The 21,837-nt window shown below is 45.7% G+C and overlaps 1 protein-coding gene across 1 annotated transcript in view; it reads right to left on the reverse strand.

Annotated features, from left to right (window-relative positions):
* LOC148478871 (uncharacterized) overlaps nt 1–21,837 on the reverse strand; it is a 212,200-nt gene that overhangs the window by 29,358 nt on the left and 161,005 nt on the right. The window contains exons 7-8 of the mRNA XM_088455269.1: nt 5,415–5,437; nt 1,286–1,351 (exon numbers count right to left, since the gene is read on the reverse strand). Coding sequence (XP_088311395.1) covers nt 1,286–1,351; nt 5,415–5,437 — 89 coding nt within the window. The remainder of the gene's footprint in view (nt 1–1,285; nt 1,352–5,414; nt 5,438–21,837) is intronic.

Consider the following 21,837-nt stretch of genomic DNA (forward strand, 5'->3'; position numbering starts at 1 on the left):
AGTGGACTTTACAACATACGAGACAGTCCAAAATTGTCCCTGCAGTTTGGTCTGATTATTCGGCCGTGACCTGGTCGTGGGATTGCGAGGCCTTAAAGCATCCCCCTAGACAATGGATATTTCCCGAGTATCTGTTACACTCTTCTGAAGCAACCACTCCTCTACTAGATGATTTCTCAACATATAAGGCCACTAACTCCGCAGATGACACGTCAATAACTATGTATTGGTGTGCTGTAAAGGCAGTCTTGAGGGGAGTGGCTATCCAGACAGGTTCTAGACTACGTAAAAAATACCTACAACAACAGACTGATCTGGAAACCCGCCTGGCACAGGTAGAATCTCTAAATCATGTTCGTCCATCTCGTTTCCTTAAGAGAGAGTTAGTATCTATTAGAAACAAACTCCAAAAATTGTTCATGGAACGTATGAAAGGCGCTTTGTCTAAGCTACAACGGAAATTTTATACCTTAGGAAACAAATCGGGCAAATTTCTAGTGTGTAAATTACGTTTACGCCAAACAAGAAATAGAATAAAAGCTATAAATACTCCAGATGGACAGAGACTGCTTAATCCCTTGTCCATTGCAGGCGCATTTGCAAAATATTATGGAAAAATATAGAATCTACATAATTATGCTAATACTCCCCAACCCACAAATAACCGTAATCCGTAAAAAATTGTGTCCTTTGAGGTCTATAGAGGTGTTGTCGGCAGATGCTGAGAGAAGCCAGGTTTTGCTACAGACCTACACCTAAGGACAGCACGGAGGACGTTGTAAAATCCCTGCTTCAGGCTATGGCAGCTCAGAAAGAAGCTACCAGGGCTTAACAGAAGATCCTGACTCGCTTGGGAGTCACCACCTTTGTTCGTGCCCAACGGGTCCACCACTGGGAGTTCCCTGTGGACAAGACACAACGTTCACAGATGCATGACCTCGTCCATCTGACCACAAAATGGCTACAGCCCGAGACGCAGACGGGACCGCAGGTCATGGAAAGAGTCGTGATGGACCGGTATCTGCGATCGCTACCTGCGTCTCTGCACAAGTGGTTGAGCCGTGCAAACCCTAAGTCCATGGACCAGTTGGTCGAGCTGGTGGAGTGGTATATGGCGGCTGAGGAACTGTTGAGTGTGTCCCACTGAGCCCCGATGGCGCACCGGCAAACTCCCACAGACACTGGTAAGACTGTTCCAGGGGAGAAGGGTGCTGGGTGGTGGAGTGAATTTAAGACTGAGGGTGTAGAACCTGGAGACAGGCCTGCAGGCCAGGAAGGTTCTTACCCCATAAGAGACTTGATGATAATATGATACAATGTTTCTGATGTAGTGAATTGTGCCATATTGCTGCTAATTGTCCACTCACTTTTGAACCTATGCAATGTGATACTGCTTATGTCCGTCACAGAATGTCTTTCTTTGCACAGCCTGTCTGTACTACTAACCAACAGGCTGAGACAGATACGCAAGTGTGTAAGGTGATTGTAGAGGGCAAACAAGTAGTGGCTCTGTTAGATTCTGGCAGCCTGGTTACACTTATGAAAGCTGAGTTAGTGCACCCCTTAAAGCGCAAGGGGAAAACTGTTGGTATGACCTGCATACATGGTGATACTCTGCATTGTGTTACTGCAGAAGTGAACATAGGAACACAGTGTGGTTCCACTATAGTTTCTGTGGATTTGGTGCCTGACTTGAAGTATGATGTAATGTTGGGGAGAGACTTTACTCACTTCTGGAAGTTGTGGGAAAGCCGATAATAACCCTGACCCATTTGAGAAGGTTGCTGACGCAGTGGCAAGGGAAGCTTCTACTGAGTTCGAGAAGTTCCCTGTTTCTAGCGTGATTTTTTTTAATGAGATGGGAAGTAACTCATTTGAGAGGGTTGCTGACGCAGTGGCAGGGGAAGTTTCTTCTGAGTCCGAGAAGTTCCCTGTTTCTAGCGAGAATTTTTAACCAGATATTAATGAGATGGGAAGGATTGCTAAACCAGTTGGTCAACTGACTAGTCTTGAGGTCAGAAAAGAGATCTTGGCAGGGGAGCAGTCCAGTCCCTATGAAACTGTCACTAAGTTTAGGAGAAGAAAGCCAGTAAACTTAGGGCCTTTGATTCCTGAAGTGACATTAGCAGGAAGTAAAGGAATTTCCTAGCAGAAATAGTGTTTTGTTCTCAGACGTGCCAGGCAAGTCCACAGTCGTTGAACGCAGTGCCGTCTCTTCCATTGGGCTTTTTGGGCAGCTGCCCAAGGGCCCGAAGCTTCAAAGGGCCCGCCAGCCCCCCTGCAGCCGCGGCCAGTTGTTAAATGTTTTTTTTTTTAATATCACTGTGTTCCGATCGGCCAGACCCACAATCCCCCCGCCGGACCTTCCGGGAGCGCTTACCAAGTTGGCTATGACAGCTGCACCCTCCCAACCCGCACTCCACCTCCTCTGCCCGCTTCCTCAAATCAATGGGCCTTCTGCAGATGACGTGCAGCCTGTGCAGCGCAGGTGACATGACGATGTCACGCTGTGTATGACCCAGTGCCCATGAAGAAGAGCGGAGGAGCCGGAGCAGCGCGCAATCAACAGGACGCCGAATCTCCTCACTAATTATGCAGAAGGGACTTGTTCCGGGGGTCGGCGGGGAGAGGGAGGGGTGTGTGTTATGTGTATACTGTGTGTTATGTGTATACTGTGTGTGTGTTATGTGTATACTGTGTGTGTGTATGTTATGTGTATACTGTGTATGTTATGTGTATACTGTGTGTGTGTTATGTGTATACTGTGTGTGTATGTTATGTGTATACTGTGTATGTTATGTGTATACTGTGTATGTTATGTGTATACTGTGTGTGTTATGTGTATACTGTGTGTGTATGTTATGTGTATACTGTGTATGTTATGTGTATACTGTGTGTGTGTGTATGTTATGTGTATACTGTGTGTGTTATGTGTATACTGTGTGTATGTTATGTGTATAGTGTGTTTGTATGTTATGTGCATACTGTGTGTGTATGTTATGTGTATACTGTGTGTGTATGTTATGTGTATACTGTGCGTGTTATGTGTATACTGTGCGTGTATGTTGTGTATACTGTGTGTGTGTTATGTGTATACTGTGTATGTTATGTGTATACTGTGTATGTTATGTGTATACTGTGTGTGTATGCAGGGCTGCCATCAGAAATTCTGGGGCCCGGTACCAACAAAATAGGCAGGCCCCCCCCTCCCCCCCGGGTATAGGTCAGAGTTGAGCGGAGCTGTGGATAATGTGAGTGGAGTTATAACAGGGGTGTTGCCTCAAATGGTGGGTAAACCAGGGAAGGCTACGCATGGTGGAGGGGTCAGGAGGTGGGACGGGACAGGGAAGACTGGACAAGGGGGGCACTAGGCTGTGATGGGTGGACTGGGGTGGCAAAGGGCAGGGAAGGCTGGTTGGACTAAGGGGGCAAAGGACAGTAGGGGAGGGGCAGAGAAGACAGGAAGGTTGGCTGGACATGGGGGGTGGTTGCAGGGAAGGCTGGCTGGACTGGAGCAGGTAACACAGGCTGGCTAGGCTAGGAGGGGGGCACAGGGAAGACTTGCTGGACTGGGGGAGGGGCAAGGCAGGCTGGCTGGACTGGGGGGGCATAGGGAAGGCTGGCTGGACTGAGGGAAGGCAGGCTGATGGGACTTAGCAAGATGGCTGGACTGGGGGAGGGGCAGGGCAAGGCAGACTGAACAGAGGGGGGGTGTAGGAAAGGCTGGCTGTACTGGGGGGGGGCTGCAGGAAAGGCTGGCTGTACCGGGGGTACAGTGCAGGGAAAACTAGCTGGACAAGAGAGGGGAGGACACATGGCAGGGTCAGCACTCAGCATACCTGCTTTCTTCATTCTTTTCTCCTGAGAGAGAGGGGGCACGGCTGGCAGCTGCAAGGAGTGCACCAGGAGGCAGGCAGAGAGAATGAAAGAGCATAATTGCTGTGGCATTCAACTATGGGCTGTCACTGGAGCCGGCCACGAGTATAAGCGGCGCTGTAGCATTTGATCTATGGAGCCGGCTGCGAGCCAATCACAGCTCGCGAAACGGCATCCGCCGCTCCTGATTGGCTGATCAGGAGCTGCTGCTCCTGATTGGCTCACGGAACGGCAGCCAATCAGGAGCGGCCGTTCCTGATTGGCTGCTCCTGATTGGCTGCCGTGGCTGGCTCCAGTCCTAGATCAGCGCCACAGATGACCTTTCTCCCTGCCTGCCACCCGATGCATATCTTGCAGTTGTCAGCCGGGCCCCCTCTCTCTCCGGGCACGGTACTAGAGTACCGGCAGTCCCCCCTGATGGCGGCCCTGTGTGTATGTTGTCTGTATACTGTGTATTTTTTATGTGTAGGGGTGTGCACTGGCCCCTTTTCGTGTTTTGTGTTTTGGATCTGGATCTTTCTTCGTGTTTTGGATCTGGATTGGTTTTGCCAAAACCACCCTTCCGTGTTTTGGATCTGTATTTTTTTTAAAAAAAGCATAAAAACAGCTAAAATCACAGAATGTGTTGGTTTTTCTGCTCCTATGCAATTATTAACCTCAATAACCTTAATTTCCACTAATTTCCAGTCTATTCTGAACACCTCACAATAGTGTTTTATGTCCAAAAGGTTGCACCGAGGTAGCTGGATGACACGAGTGGGTGGCACAAACACGTGACCCATCTAGGAGTGACACTGCAGTGGCAGACAGGATGGCAGTTTGAAAAACAAAGAAAAAAAAGAGGTGCAAGATGGAATTGTCCTTGGGCCCTCCCACCCACCCTTATGTTGTATAAACAGGACATGCACACTTTAACAAAGCAATCATTTCAGCACCAGGGTCTGCCACACGACTGTGGCTGAAATGATTGGTTTGTTTGGGCCCCCACAAAACAAGCTGGCAATTAATCTGTCCCTGCACAAACTGGCTCTACGGAGGCAAGATGTCGTCCTCATCCTCCTCATCCACCGATTCCTCACCCTCTTCAGTGTTGTGTACATCCTCATCCTCACAGAGTATTAACTCGTCCCCACTGGAATCCATCACCACAGGTCCCTCTGTACGTTCTGGAGGCTGGTCTCCCTGGAAGAGTTGATAATTCATTTTGATGAACATCATCTTCTCCACATTTTGTGGAAGCAACCTCCTACGCCTTTCGCTGACAAGGTTCCTCTTTCGGAGTACACACTGGAGGGGGGGGCAACTCAGGTAAAATAGAGCCAGTTTGTACAGGGGCCTCCAAATTGCCTCTTTTTCCTGCCAGTACAGGTATGGACTGTCTGACATGCCTACTTGGATGCTGTAACCGATGTAATCCTCCACCATTCTGTCAATGGTGACAGTATCATATGTAATGACAGTAGACATGTCAGAAATTGTTGCCAGGTCCTTCAGTCCGGACCAGATGTCCAAACTTGTTCCTGCCTGCCCTGCATCACCGCCAGCGGGTTGCTTAGGATAGCTAAGTTTTTTCCTGGCAGCCCCAGTTGCAGGAGAAAATGAAGAAGGAGCTGTTGATGTGTCACGTTCCGCTTCAGTGTTCACCAGCAGGTCTTTGCACCTCTGCAGGCTTGTGTCGGCCGGAAAGAGAGACACCACATAGGCTTTAAACCTAGGATCGAACACGGTGGCCAAAATGTAGTGGTTTGATTTCAACAGATTGACCACCCTGGAATCCTGGCAAAGCGAATGATGGGCTTCATCCACAAGTCCCACATGCCGAGCGGAATCGCTCCGTCTTAGCTCCTCCTTCACTTTCTCCAGCTGCTTCTGCAAAAGCCTGATGAGGGGAATGAAGTGACTCAAGCTGGCAGTGTCTGAACTGACTTCACGTGTGGCAAGTTCGAAGGGCTGGAGAACCTTGCACAACACGGAATTCATTCTCCACTGCGCTTGAGTCAGGTGCATACCCCCTCCTTTGCCTATGTCATAGGTGGATGTATAGGCTTGTATGGCCTTTTGCTGCTCCTCCATCCTCTGAAGCATATAGAGGGTTGAGTTCCACCGCGTCACAACCTCTTGCTTCAGGTGATGGCGGGGCAGGTTCAAGAGTGTTTGCTGGTGCTCCAGTCTTCGGCACGCAGTTGCTTAATGGTGAAAGTGGCCATAAATTTTTCGGGCCACCCAAAGCGTCTCCTGCATGCCCCTGTCGCTTTTCAGAAAATTCTGCACCACCAAGTTTATTGTGTGAGCAAAACATGGGACGTGCTGGAATTTGCCCAGATGTAATACCCGCACAATATTGGTGGCATTGTCAGATATCACAAATCCCCAGGAGAGTTAAGTGGGGTAAGCCACTGGCCGATGATTTCCCTCAGTTTCTCTAAGGGGTTGTCGGCGGTGTGCCTCTTACTGAAACCGGTGATACACAGCGTAGCCTGCCTTGGAACGAGCTGGCGTTTCTGAGATGCTGCTACTGGTGACGCTGCTGCTGTTGCTGCGTAAGGTGATACATCTACCCAGTGGGCTGTCACAGTCATATAGTCCTTAGTCTGCCCTGTTCCACTTGTCCACATGTCCGTGGTTAAGTGGACATTGGGTACAACGGCATTTTTCAGGACACTTTTTCTGAAATTTCTGTAGTCTTAGTATCGCCTGCCTAGTGAAGTGGAATCTAGATGGGATTTGGAACCGGGGACACACTACCTCCATCAATTGTCTAAATCCCACTGCACTAATGGCGGATACCGGACACACGTCTAACACCAACATAGCAGTCAAGGCCTCAGTTATACGTTTTGCTTCAGGATGACTGCTGTCGTACTTCATCCTCCTCGCTAAGGACTGTTGGAGGGTCAGTTGTTTAGTAAAAGTAGTGGTGTTCCTACTTCCTCTCTGGGATGATGAACGACTCCCAGCAGCAGCAACAGCAGCAGCGGCAGCAGGAGGCGTAGCAATGCAGGATCCTCCGGAAGAATCCCGGATAGGAGAGTCAGTCATGCCAGTGACATGGCCTGCAGGACTACTTCCGATCCTGACTAAGGAGGAAATTGACGAGGAGGGAGTTGATGGTGTGGTTTGCAGGTGCTTGGATACAACAGGACGAGATTTAGGTGTCCCTGGACTGCTTACGGTCTTAGCCAAAGTTTCTGAACTTGACAGTAACTTTTTATGAACGCGCTGCAGGTGCCGTATAAGGGAGGATGTTCCTAGGTGGTTAACGTCCCTACCCCTACTTATTTCACCTTTACATATGGTACATATGGCAAGACAGTTGTTGTCCAGATTTGGATAGAAATATTGCCAGACCAAAGAGGTGGAATGTTTGGTCTTCTGCCCAGGCATGACCGTGATGGGCTTTTTCATCCCACGGACAAAACTGTCTCCCCCGGAGCCTAATTTAAATAAACCACATCACCATCAGAATCCTCCTCGCCAACTTCCTCCTCAGCGCAAGCTACACCAGTATCCTCATCCTGTTGTACTTCAACAGTGACATCTTCAATTTGCATATCAGCAAGTGGACTGTCGGTGCTCCTTTCAGCACTTGCAGGGGGCGTGCAAATGGTGGAAAGAGCCACTTCTTCCCGTCCAGTGCTGGGAAAGTCAGGCATCGCAACCACCACCACACTTGGACTCTCCTTGGGGATTTGTGATATCTTCTTAGAACACACAGTTCTTGGCTGTGCTTTTGCCAGCTTAACTCGTTTGATTTTTTTAGTGGGAGGAGGGCTTCCATCGTCATGTGAAGCTGAACCACTAGTCATGAACATAGGGAAAGACCTTAGCCAATCCTTGCCACTCCGTGTCGTAAATGGCATATTGGCAAGTTTACGTTTCTCTTCAGATGATTTAAATGTTTTTTTCAAGGTCATTTTCCTGAACTTTGTCATTTGGGATTGTATGTGCCCTCTACTATGATATTGGGCATCGGCCTTGGCAGACGACGTTGATGGCATGTTATCATCTATGTCATGACTAGTGGCAGCAGCTTCAGCACTAGGAGGAAGTGGTTCTTGATCTTTCCCTATTTTATTTTTATCGGAGAAAGTTTGGTCCTCCATTTATGTTATATTGATATATAAGTGCGGCTAAGGCGCACACAAACACAGAAAATAATTTTTTATTTTTGTTGGAGACTAGTGCACTTTGTGGGTTACACCACCCTTTAAGAAATGAGCCAGCTGTCCCTTTACTTATGGGACACAGGCACACGCTTGGCGTTGCTCCTTTGTTGATGCACGTGCAGCCACAGTGCACACAATTCACAAACAGAATTTTTATTTTTATTTTGTTTGGAGTGCCCTCTGGGGGTTACAGCACCCTTTAGTGGTCAATCCAGCCGGCCCTTTATTTATGGGACACAGGCGCACGCTTGGCACTATTTTGTTGATGCACGTGCGGCTACTGCGCACACAATTCACAAACACAAAAATATATTTTTTTATTTTGTCTGGAGTGCCCTTTGGGGGTTACAGCACCCCTTAACAGACAAGCCAGCCGGTCTTTTACTTATGGGACACAGGCACACGCTTGGCGCTGCTCCTTCATTGAAGCACGTGCAGCCACAGTGCACACAATTCACAAACACAGAAAGAAATTTTTTATTTTGTTTGGAGTGCCCTTTGGGAGTTACAGCACCCTTTAGCGGTCAATCCAGCTGGCCCTTTATTTATGGGACAAAGGCACACGCTTGGCACTACTTTGTTGATGCACATGCGACTACTGCGCACACAATTCACAAACACAAAAAAATATATTTTTTATTTTGTTTGGAGTGCCCTTTGGGGGTTACAGCACTCTTTAACAGACAAGCCAGCCGGCCTTTTACTTATGGGACACAGGCGCACGCTTGGCGCTGCTCCTTCGTTGATGCACGTGCAGCCACAGTGCACACAATTCACAAACATAGAAAAAAAAATTAATTTTGTTTGGAGTGTACTTTGGGGGTTACAGCACGCTTTAGCCGTCAATCCAGCCGGCCCTTTATTTATGGGACACAGGTGCACGCTTGGTATTACTTTGTTGATGCACGTGCGGCTACTGCGCACACAATTCACAAACACAGAAAATATTTTTTTATTTTGTTTGGAGTGTACTTTGGGGGTTACAGCACCCTTTAATGGTCAAGCCAGCCGGTCCTTTACTTATGACACAGCCGCACGCTTGGCACTACTTTGTTGATGCACGTGCGGCTACTGTGCACACAATTCACAAACACAGAAAATATTTTTTTATTTTGTTTGGAGTGTACTTTGGGGGTTACAGCACCCTTTAACGGTCAAGCCAGCCGGCCCTTTACTTATGACACAGGCGCACGCTTGGCACTACTTTGTTGATGCACGTGCGGCTACTGCGCACACAATTCACAAACACAGAAAATATTTTTTTATTTTGTTTGGAGTGCCCTTTGGGGGTTACAGCACCCTTTAACGGACAAGCCAGCCGGCTTTTTACTTATGGGACACAGGCGCACGCTTGGCGCTGCTCCTTCGTTGATGCACGTGCGGCTACTGCGCACACAATTCACAAACACAGAAAATATTTTTTTATTTTGTTTGGAGTGTACTATGAGGGTTACAGCACCCTTTAATGGTCAAGCCAGCCGGCCCTTTACTTATGACACAGGCGCACGCTTGGCACTACTTTGTAGATGCATGTGCGGCTACTGCGCACATAATTCACAAACACAGAAAAACATTTTTTATTTTGTTTGGAGTGTACTTTGGTGGTCACAGCAGCCTTTAACGGTCAAGCCAGCCGGCTCTTTACTTATGACACAGGCGCATGCTTGACACTACTTTGTTGATGCACGTGCGGCTACTGCGCACACAATTCACAAACACAGAAAATATTTTATTTTTTTTTGCACTTGGGGGGAGCACCCCTGATGGACAGAGCACCCCCTGGACAACACTACAGCACCCCTTTAGGACTGGGACTCTGCACAGGACTTTGGAGTGGACACAGCCCCTATGGACAACTGACTGCACAACACAGTCCAGCCAGCCGCTATGGACTTTGTAGGAGTGGACACAGCCCCTATGGACAACAGCAGCACAGCACAAAACAGCCAGCCCCTATGGACTTTGGAGGAGTGGACACAGACCCTATGGACAACAGCAGCACAGCACAACACAGCCAGCCCCTATGGACTTTGGAGGACTGGACACAGCCCTTATGGACAACAGCAGCACAGCACAACACTGCACTACATAGTCCAGCCTGCCCTAACTCCCACCCTCCCTTTTCACTGTCCACAGCCGAGTGAGAAAAAGGCGCCGACGCGGGTACCTTATATAGGATCCAAAACCTGCGAGACCCAGAGGGCGGGATGATGACGTTTTGCCTCGATTTCAGATCCGAGTCAGGCGGGAAAAATCGAGCCTGACTCGGATCTGCCTCGGATCGGGGGGGCTCGGATTTCAGAAATCCGAACCCGCTCACCCCTAGTTATGTGTATACTGTGTATGTATGTTATGTGTATACTGTGTGTGTGTTATGTGTATACTGTGTATGTTATGTGTATACTGTGTATGTTATGTGTATACTGTGTGTGTGCTATGTGTATACTGTGTATGTTATGTGTATACTGTGTGTGGGTGGGTAGGGGCCCCAAAGCATTGCTGTGCCCAGGGCCCACACTGCTGTTAAGACAGCCCTGGTTGAACATGATATAATCACTGACCCAGGGGATAAGATTAACCTAAAGCTCTGTAGGTTAACGGAAGCCCAAAGGGAATCAGTGTCTAGAGAGATTAAAAAATGTTGGAACTGGGTGTAATGGATCAAAAGTTGAACAGTGTGTCAAAATTCGATGCCTACCCAATGCCAATGGTGGATGAGCTAATTGAAAGGCTAGGAACAGCCAGGTAGTTTACCACGTTAGACTTATCCAAAGAGTATTGGCAAGTACCGTTGGCTGAGGATGCCAAAGAAAAGACAGCTTTTCTGATGCCAGAAGGGTTGTACCAATATGACGTTGCCCTTTGGGTTACGTGGGGCACCAGCGACCTTCCAGAGGATTTTAGAGTTCTAAGATCCCATAGACGGTATGCTGCTGCTTGTTTAGGTGTTGTAGTCATTCATATTCCTGTTTGGCAGTCTCATTTGCCCAGGGTGCAAGCAGTGTCTGGGTTGCACTGTTGGTAGAGGTATAGTGAAGCCACATAGGCCAGGAGGCCAGCTGGCCAAGGCAGACGCGTTGTCACGCGTTCATTGTTTGGGGGCTTCAGTTGTTCCGCCCCACAGGACGAAACAAAGGGGGGGATATGTGATAGGATCACTGGTAAAGTGGTCTGTGGCAGGGACATTTGTCCCAGATTCCTCTCCTATGTGTTTTAAATCACCAGGAGAAAGTCTGCAGTGTAGCAGGCTTGAGTCTCGGCTTTTTGAAAAGCCGGTTTGGGTCCTGGGAGTTGTGGGTGAGAGGAAGGGCTCCACCTATGGCCACTCCAGGTTTTGGGTCTTTCAGCCTGGTAACAGGCTCATTAGGGCTTCCAGCTGAAGATGGCCAACACATGCTTAGTTTGTTTAGGGCTGACTGTCTCACCTGGGTGAGCAGACAGGGAATCTGCTCAGAGACACTGGGAAACTTAGCTGTGAGGACTATGCTGTGCTTTTGTTGCTGGAGAGGGTATTAGGCCCTGCCAGGTCCTTGTAGTGAGGGAAATCACTTGTGAAGTTAGAGCCCAGACAGGGCTAGGATTTATGTTTATGTTTTCTTTATGTAATTTCTGACATTGTACAATAAAGACTGGCGCCGACCAGCTTGTACTCGCATCCAGACTGGTGTGCTGCCTTCGGCTGCTGTGTGTGTAAGAAAGGAGTCCTTCTACCCAGGAGAGGGACCACCAACCCGACTGAACGTCACAATATATAAATATCAATGGAAGAAAGATTTGCTTGTATACCATAGTTTCCATACTCCAAATGATATCTCCAATTTTGCCAAGATTAATTTATCTCCCATGATAATACATGTTGCTGATCTCTTAAAGAGTTGGATGAGTTTTGAAGTCTGCTGGCTGGGTAGATTTGCAGCGTTCAAGATGATGGTTCTACTCAAGCTAATGTATCTGTTCCGCACAATTCCTTATTTAGTACCACAGCACTTTATAGCGCATATACATAAACTTATCCTACAGTATATTTGGAAAGTTAAAACTCCATGAATCGCATATAGCCGATTAACGCACCACAGACATTGTGGCGGCCTAGATGTCCCAGATCTCTTAGCCTATCATCATACATGATTAGTAACCTATATTAGTGACTGGGCGCTTCCTGCCAACACGAAACCTTGGGTCAATTTGAAGAGAGCTTTGTTTCCTCAGTTTCCATTAAAATAAATGATTTGGACACCTAGACAATATTGTCCATATTCGACAGGCTCCCCTAGGGCAATATTAGATTCCCTTAAAGCATGGGATGCTACTATAGGAGTCTCTCGCTGTATAATTCTACCTACCCGCAATCTCTCTCTTTTAGCCCTCTACCGTTTAATTCCAGATTTGCGTATTTCATCATGGTGCTCTAGAGGTATAAACACATTAGCCAAAGTTTTATGTAATAATTCTATGTGTCCCTTTTCATATTTACAGATGCAATATAATCTACTGTCAAGTGAACTTTTTACCTATTTACGTATTAGTCACTAGGTTTCTGATGTGCTCCGAATTACAAGGTTACACCCCTCGAATATCTTCATAAGGTAATGCTAGAGGTGCTATAAAATTTTGGTACTCCCTATATATAGAAGACAAGACCCTTACCAAATCCTTGGCACAATTAAGGTGGGAAAAGGATTTAGAACTTGTACTCACTCTCCAACAATGGGAAAAAATGTATCTAACAGCTCATAGATTCTCCAGTTGTTCTAACCATTTAGAGATGCAATTCAAGCTACTACATAGATTGTATTTTACACCTGAAAAGCTACACAAAATATGGCCTTCCTAGTCAAAATTTTGTTGGCGAAACTGTTCGGAGCAGGGAATATCTTTCATATATTTTGGAATTGTCCATTTATACAAAACCTTTTTCATTAAGTTTTTGTGTTAGCACACAAGCTCTCAATGTTCAGATACAGGGGACACCTACCACAGCCCTTTTTTACATGTATCCCCAAGAGCTGTCTAACCCTGACAAATATATTTTAGGAAACATTTTGATCGCCACTAGAGCTGCCACAGTACAAAACTGGAAGAGTCTGTCTCCTCCATTTTATATTTTTTTCGTCAATGTCTGCGCTTTCGTCAATCGGATTTCATGCGCATGCCCAGTGGAGGGTTTACAGTGGGATCTGTAGTGCCCAGAGAGGGCTCTGTATTTCACTGATTAGTGATTTCATACTGTGGCTATGGTGGCTAACAGGGCTCTGCATCTGCAAACTGATGGTGCCGTACAATTTAGCACCACAGAATAGTGATTTCATAACTGCAGAAACTGCTAGTGAATCTACTGTCTAGAATGTGAGACAGGGCTCTGCATCACATACTGTGCGCCCAAAAACCACAAAACGCAAACATGTGACAACGCATATGCGGTCTCAGCCTTGTGCACTATGGCTACGTCCCTTGGACTGTGTCTGAGAGTGGTTTCCGTCTGTGAGAGAGCGCTCTGTGTTCAAAGCTGACTGTGCATTTGCTGCGCAAAATAGCGTTGCATCGCAAACTGATGACATTGGTGATGCTGCTCCAACCTTGCACACTAAGTACGGTAGTAGTGGGATCTGTATGAGAGAGAGCTCTCTGTATTACACGGTTGGCGCTATGGTGGCTGTCAGCCATCTGCGATGGATTAGAAATGGAGGGGGGTACAATGGGATCTGTGGCGCCAAGCCATACGCCATGTAGCGCTATGCTATCACTGAGCATTCGCAGTTGGCTGTATTACTGCAGTCGGTACAGTATTTCTACTCTATGCTGTTGCATTTCCATCTCTGGCGGGTGCATGCCCAGTAGGAGGGTTGCGATGGGATTTCTGGCACGGCTGCCCAGTGGGCCGAGAGTCATACACAGTGCATCAGGTCCCTTCCCCCAAAGCAAGCCAAGAGCCTCACATTACCATAATAAAGGAAGCTTTGTTAATCCATTTACTGTAAGCAGTCAGCTCTGCCCTAGTGTCCTGAAAAATGCTACAAATTGTCACCATTGCCAAGGACACCATCCCCCGTCTGCTAGGACAACTAGTGTGCCGCTATGAATGTGCCTGTACTGAATATTCAAAACTGACGGTGCCATACAATTTAGCACCACAGAATAGTGATTTCATAACTGCAGAAACTGCTAGTGAATAACCCATCAGAACTGGCTATAAGTTACCACAATGCAAACTGTGCTGACATTGACGCAATTTTGCGGTTTAAACGCCGAGTCAGTTTGTACTATAGAGACCCCTCTCTTATACACAGTCAACTATCAGTTACTAAACATATTAAATTACTAATGTTACCAAGTCTAGGACAGCATTTTCATTGACGCAAGTTTGCGCTCTGCATCTGCCCTACAAACTGCTGTTAGTCCACTACTGTAGCACCTTATGTAGTAATGAATTTACTATTGTGTATACTGTGCGGAACTGTAAGTCTCGGACAGTGCAGAATGGCACTAGTGTGAAAATTCAACAGTACTGTTAGCAATACAGACAACTGGGCATGCGCCATAAAATAGCGCTACTTAATGTATGGCTTGGCTCCACTGGACATGGGGCACACATTCCATTGTGATTAAAATCCGACCACTGGGCACGCGCAGACATTGACGCAATTTTGCGGTTTAAACGCGCAGTCAGTTTGATATACAGAAACCAGTCTCTTTAACAGGGCCCATTGCCACTTGATGGTCATAATAAATCACTATAATGTCCGCGTTCATGTCAGCACCGGCATTGACGCAAGTTTGCGTTCTAAGGTACAGTACTGTATGTACAATAATAAAAATCCTAGTTTCGCTGTTTGACTCCCGAAGCACTGGGCAGACATGCGCTCCACATGTACTGTATTGAATACTGAATATTTTAAGTGAAGATTTTAAAAATAAATTAAAAAAACATACTGTATTTTCAAGGTCTCGAACCCACGGAACAAGAAGAGAGAAGCAGTGAGACTAGGCATTAGACCGCTAGGCCACATGCTTCACCCATTACTAGAGTTCTGTAGTTTGTAAAGTCTAATGTCTAAGCTTCTGTCAAACAATCATCGGCCGGTGATACAGAACATACCGTACGGTACATTGGAAAGTGACACCTGGTGGGCAAAATGTTGTATTACACGTAATGAAATCAGATGCATGCGCTATGTAGTTTAGGAAAAGTGGCATCTGGTGGGCAAAATGTTGTATTACACGTAATGAAATCAGACGCATGCGCTATGTAGTTTAGGAAAAGTGACATCTGGTGGGCAAAATGTTGTATTACACGTAATGACTTTTTTCACTAATAAACTTTCTTTGTGGCGTGACTCATGGCGTGGTGTGTGGCGCGCCATGCATGGCGTGAGAGATAGCGGTGTGATGCCACGTTATAGCTGGGCACATCAGTACAGGGCTTACACATGAATATACTAACGAAAGACGAACACCAATATCTTATGTAACCTAACCCAGTAATCCCAATCTTTTATCACCTGCCAAAAATTCACAAGGATATGAAAAATCCACCTGGCAGACCTATAATAGCTGGCATCGATTCATTAACTTCACATGCTTCAGAATATGATGATATTTTTTTAAACAAATATGTCAAAGAACTGCCATCATTCCTAAAAGACACCACAAGTCTTTTAAATTTAATACAAGGGATACACTGGAGTAATGATTTTTTATGGGCCACTATTGATGTTCAGTCTTTGTATACATGCATAAAACATTCCAAAGGTATTGAATCTTGTAAAAAAATCCCAGATCAAGATCCACTGATCGATAAACAGCACAAACATTTTATTTGAGAATTGATGTTATTTATTTAACTCACAATTATTTTACATTTTTAGATCAATTTTATTTACAAATGTGTGGTACCGCGATGGACACGATCTTCGCACCTAGTTATGCAAATCTTTTTATGGGGAACTGGGAATCAGAATTAATTTTGATAAAAATCCTTTCAAAAACAAAATACATCTATATAAACGCTACATCGATGATATTATTATTGTATGGAAATGTTCAAAAGAGGATTTTAAATGTTTTATGGATTTTATTAGTGTCAATGATTTTAACTTAAAATTCACTTCCAACCTACAAAGAAACAAAACAGAATTTTTAGACATTATCCTTGAAGGATCTCAGAATGCTATCTCCTCAAGCACTTTTATTAAATCAGTAGATACGAATAGCTATCTCCACTATGGTAGTGCACATGTATTGAGCTGGAAAGACAACATTCTTTATTCTCAGTTTCACCGTATAAAAAGGAATTGTAGTATTGATGAAGTATGTTCACAACAGCTTAAAGTCTATGCAGAGAGGTTTACTATAATATACTACACTATATATATACTCTCTCTCCCATGAGCTTATATAAGCTCCCCCTAAGGTGATCAAGTTGATGACATCCCATCTAAACTTATCCAGTGTGGACTACTCATCCCTGGAACACAGATAAGCTTAAAAGTGTTTAGTTTTGGTACACACACTTATTCTTACGAGCACTCGGTACTATTCTTTTAAATACTACACTCAGGCGCATGTCTCCTTAAACCTCTTTTCCAGAACCACTTCACCCGCTAGCCAAAACGGACCCCAAGAGGACTGCAGCCGCCTTTTAATTAAGGATCAGTGACTTTGAATCAACTCTTTTACCGTTCACATATTGCACTAGTTACACATTCTTTTGTATTAATAAGGGAATCATCTTTTACTGTTCGCTACCCTCACACTCCTTTCACCATATATATATATATTTACATATGTGCTATTGTGAACATGTTAAATGTATTTCCAATACACTGTAACCAAGATGGTTATTATATTGACAGTATGACAGTACTGTCTGATTCCTCCCCCCCCTCCCCCTCGTCCTCATGTTTTCTTTTTTCTGTATTTTTTCCCCTTCCATGTTGTTAATGGAACTAAACTTTAATAAAAACTATTGATGAAAAAAATAAAAGATGTGTTTGGCGTAGAGTTTGCTGCCATCTCACCCGAGCTTGTCATCCTGATTCTTGGTAAATTTGAGAGCTGTATATTTTAGGTGAAAAGTATTCCGAGTTGTCCCAATGGTGAGTTGATTTGAGTGCTATCTCATCTGAGTTTTACAAGTGAAAAGAGAGAAATCTCTCTCAAACTCACCCAACTTTGCCTTTAGTAAATTTGCGAGATGAAAATCATGCCTAAACTCTCCAGAAATTGTCATCTTGACCAATCTCGATTCTTAGTACATTTACCCCCCCAGAGTTTAGCTTTATACCCCTAGGTAGCCATCCACTGGAGGAGAGAGTCAGCTGAGAGCTGATGAGGGACTAGTCAGGTGATAGGGACCAACATGGCTGTACCCATAACAGCCAACAGGGGACCAGGACACACACATGCAAGTCCTAGCAAACCCTAGAGAGAATACTCAGTTTGCGACTTGCCACTGAACCCAGTGTCTGATCATCTGGAAGATCAGAGGAAGCCGGCACAATGGTGAGTAGCAGCCAATCCCAGGCCACATCCTGACAGGTAAGTGATACATATTTAAAATATAATTTATTCACTATCTATGGAAACTATTAAAGGACTTTAATATGACGTATGTGTAGGGAAGATATCCCTTATATTGCATATTGCAATATGTTCAAACTCTCAACCTTTCGACATAATTAGACCAAACAAGGTTGAAGAAAAAAGTCAATAAATGTATACTATGTATTCTGGATGATTTTGTAACCATCAGCGGATACATATCATATCCTCAAACAAATATATTCTTAATATCCTATCTCCAGATACGCCCAGCTACATTGTGTCTGATCATGCCACAACCGTGTGCACACAGGGACAAACACAGGATTTTTAAAGGGGGGTCTCTAGTATGTATATATATATATATATATTTATATATTAGGGGTGTGCACCGGCCACTTTTCGTGTTTTGTGTTTTGGTTTTGGATCTGGATCTTTCTTCGTGTTTTGGAACTGGATTGGTTTTGCCAAAACCACCCTTCCGTGTTTTGGGTTCTGGGTTTTGTGTTTTGGATCTGTATTTTTTTGAAAAAAAGCATAAAAACAGCTAAAATCACAGAATTTGTAGGTTTTTCTGCTCCTATGCTATTATTAACCTCAATAACCTTAATTTCCACTCATTTCCAGTCTATTCTGAACACAATAGTGTTTTTATGTCCAAAAGGTTGCACCGAGGTAGCTGGATGACTATGCTAAGCGACACGAGTGGGCGGCACAAACACGTGACCCATCTAGGCGTGATACTGCAGTGGCAGACAGGATGGCAGTTTGAAAAACTAGGCCCCAAACTGTACATAATGCAAAGAAAAAAAAGAGGTGCAAGATGGAATTGTCCTTGGGCCCTCCCACCCACCCGTATGTTGTATAAACAGGACATGCACACTTTAACAAACCAATCATTTCAGCGTCAGGGTCTGCCACACAACTGTGGCTGAAATGATTGGTTCGTTTGGGCCCCCACAAAACAAGCTGGCAATTAATCTGTCCCTGCACAAACTGGTTCTACAGAGGCAAGATGTCGTCCTCATCCTCCTCATCCACCGATTCCTCACCCTCTTCAGTGTTGTGTACATCCTCATCCTCACAGAGTATTAATTCATCCCTGCTGGGATCCACAACCCCAGGTCCCTCTGTATGTTCTGGAGGCTGGTCTCCCTGGAAGAGTTGATAATTCATTTTATGAACATCATCTTCTCCACATTTTGTGGAAGCAACCTCCTACGCCTTTCGCTGACAAGGTTCCCGGCTGCACTAAACACTCTTTCGGAGTACACACTGGAGGGGGGGCAACTCAGGTAAAATAGAGCCAGTTTGTACAGGGACCTCCAAATTGCTTCTTTTTCCTGCCAGTACAGGTACAGACTGTCTGACATGCCTACTTGGATGCTGTCACTGATGTAATTCTTTAACAGACAGACGCACGCTTGTCGCTGCTGCTTTGAGGATGCAAGTGCGGCTACAGCCCACACAATTCACAAAGACAGAAAAAAAAAGAAGAATATTTTTATTGATTGTGGAGCGCACTTTGAGGGTTACACCACCCTTTAACAGACAGACGAACGCTTGTCGCTGCTGCTTTGAGGATGCAAGTGCGGCTACAGCCCACACAATTCACAAAGACAGAAAAAAGAAGAAGAATAATTTTATTGTTTGTGTAGCACACTTTGAGGGTGTCACCACCCTTTAACAGACATACACACGCTTGTTGCTGCTGCTTTGAGGATGCAAGTGCAGCTACAGCCCACACAATTCACAAAGACAGAAAAAAAAAGAAGAATATTTTTATTGTTTGTGTAGCACACTTTGAGGGTGTCACCACCCTTTAACAGACAGATGCACGCTTGTCGCTGCTGCTTTGAGGATGCAAGTGCGGCTACATCGCACACAAGTCACAAACACATTAAAAAAATAGTTTTTTATTTTTTGGAGCACTTTGAGAGTTACACCACCCTTTAACAGACAGACGCACGATTGTCGCTGCTGCTTTGAGGATGCAAGTGCGGCTACAGCCCACACAATTCACAAAGACAGAAAAAAAAGAATATTTTTATTGTTTGTGTAGCACACTTTGAGGGTGTCACCACCCTTTAACAGACAGACGCACGCTTGTCGCTGCTGCTTTAAGGATGCAGGTGCGGCTACAGCCCACACATTTCACAAAGACAGAAAAAAAAAGAACAATATTTTTATTGTTTGTGTAGCACACTTTGAGGGTGTCACCACCCTTTAACAGACAGACGCACGCTTGTCGCTGCTGCTTTAAGGATGCAAGTGCGGCTACAGCCCACACATTTCACAAAGACAGAAAAAAAAAGAATATTTTTATTGTTTGTGGAGCGCACTTTGAGGGTTACACCACCCTTTAACAGACAGACGCACGCTTGTCGCTGCTGCTTTGAGGATGCAAGTGCGGCTACAGCCCACACAATTCACAAAGACAGAAAAAAGAAGAATATTTTCATTGTTTGTGGAGCGCACTTTGAGGGTTACACCACCCTTTAACAGACAGACGCACGCTTGTCGCTGCTGCTTTGAGGATGCAGGTGGAATCTAGACGGGATTTGGAACCGGGAACACACTACCTCCATCAATTGTCTAAATCCCACTGCACTAATGGCGGATACCGGACGCAAGTCTAACACCAACATAGCAGTCAAGGCCTCAGTTATACGTTTTGCTTCAGGATGACTGCTGTCGTACTTATTATTATTATTACCAGTTATTTATATAGCGCACACATATTCCGCAGCGCTTTACAGAGAATATTTGGCCATTCACATCAGTCCCTGCCCCAGTGGCGCTTACACTCTATATTCCCTACTACATGTGCACACACATACACACTATGGGTAATTTTGTTAGGAGCCAATTAACCTACCAGTATATTTTTGGAGTACTTCATCCTCATCGCTAGGGACTGTTGGAGGGTCAATTGTTTAGTAAAAGTAGGCAGTGTCTGAACTGACTTCACGTGTGGCAAGTTCGAAGGGCTGGAGAACCTTGCACAACACGGAAATCATTCTCCACTGCGCTTGAGTCAGGTGCATACCCCCTCCTTTGCCTATGTCATAGGTGGATGTATAGGCTTGTATGGCCTTTTGCTGCTCCTCCATCCTCTGAAGCATATAGAGGGTTGAGTTCCACCGCGTCACAACCTCTTGCTTCAGGTGATGGCGGGGCAGGTTCAAGAGTGTTTGCTGGTGCTCCAGTCTTCGGCACGCAGTTGCTGAATGGTGAAAGTGGCCATAAATTTTTCGGGCCACCCAAAGCATCTCCTGCATGCCCCTGTCGCTTTTCAGAAAATTCTGCACCACCAAGTTTATTGTGTGAGCAAAACATGGGACGTGCTGGAATTTGCCCAGATGTAATACCCGCACAATATTGGTGGCATTGTCAGATATCACAAATCCCCAGGAGAGTTAAGTGGGGTAAGCCACTGGCCGATGATTTCCCTCAGTTTCTCTAAGGGGTTGTCGGCGGTGTGCCTCTTACTGAAACCGGTGATACACAGCGTAGCCTGCCTTGGAACGAGCTGGCGTTTCTGAGATGCTGCTACTGGTGACGCTGCTGCTGTTGCTGCGTAAGGTGATACATCTACCCAGTGGGCTGTCACAGTCATATAGTCCTTAGTCTGCCCTGTTCCACTTGTCCACATGTCCGTGGTTAAGTGGACATTGGGTACAACGGCATTTTTCAGGACACTTTTTCTGAAATTTCTGTAGTCTTAGTATCGCCTGCCTAGTGAAGTGGAATCTAGACGGGATTTGGAACCGGGGACACACTACCTCCATCAATTGTCTAAATCCCACTGCACTAATGGCGGATACCGGACACACGTCTAACACCAACATAGCAGTCAAGGCCTCAGTTATACGTTTTGCTTCAGGATGACTGCTGTCGTACTTCATCCTCCTCGCTAAGGACTGTTGGAGGGTCAGTTGTTTAGTAAAAGTAGTGGTGTTCCTACTTCCTCTCTGGGATGATGAACGACTCCCAGCAGCAGCAACAGCAGCAGCGGCAGCAGGAGGCGTAGCAATGCAGGATCCTCCGGAGGAATCCCGGATAGGAGAGTCAGTCATGCCAGTGACATGGCCTGCAGGACTACTTCCGATCCTGACTAAGGAGGAAATTGACGAGGAGGGAGTTGATGGTGTGGTTTGCAGGTGCTTGGATACAACAGGACGAGATTTAGGTGTCCCTGGACTGCTTACGGTCTTAGCCAAAGTTTCTGAACTTGACAGTAACTTTTTATGAA

Source organism: Taudactylus pleione, unplaced genomic scaffold (genome assembly GCF_031769625.1).
Source record: "Taudactylus pleione unplaced genomic scaffold, aTauple2 ptg000648l, whole genome shotgun sequence".
NCBI lineage: Eukaryota > Metazoa > Chordata > Amphibia > Anura > Myobatrachidae > Taudactylus > Taudactylus pleione.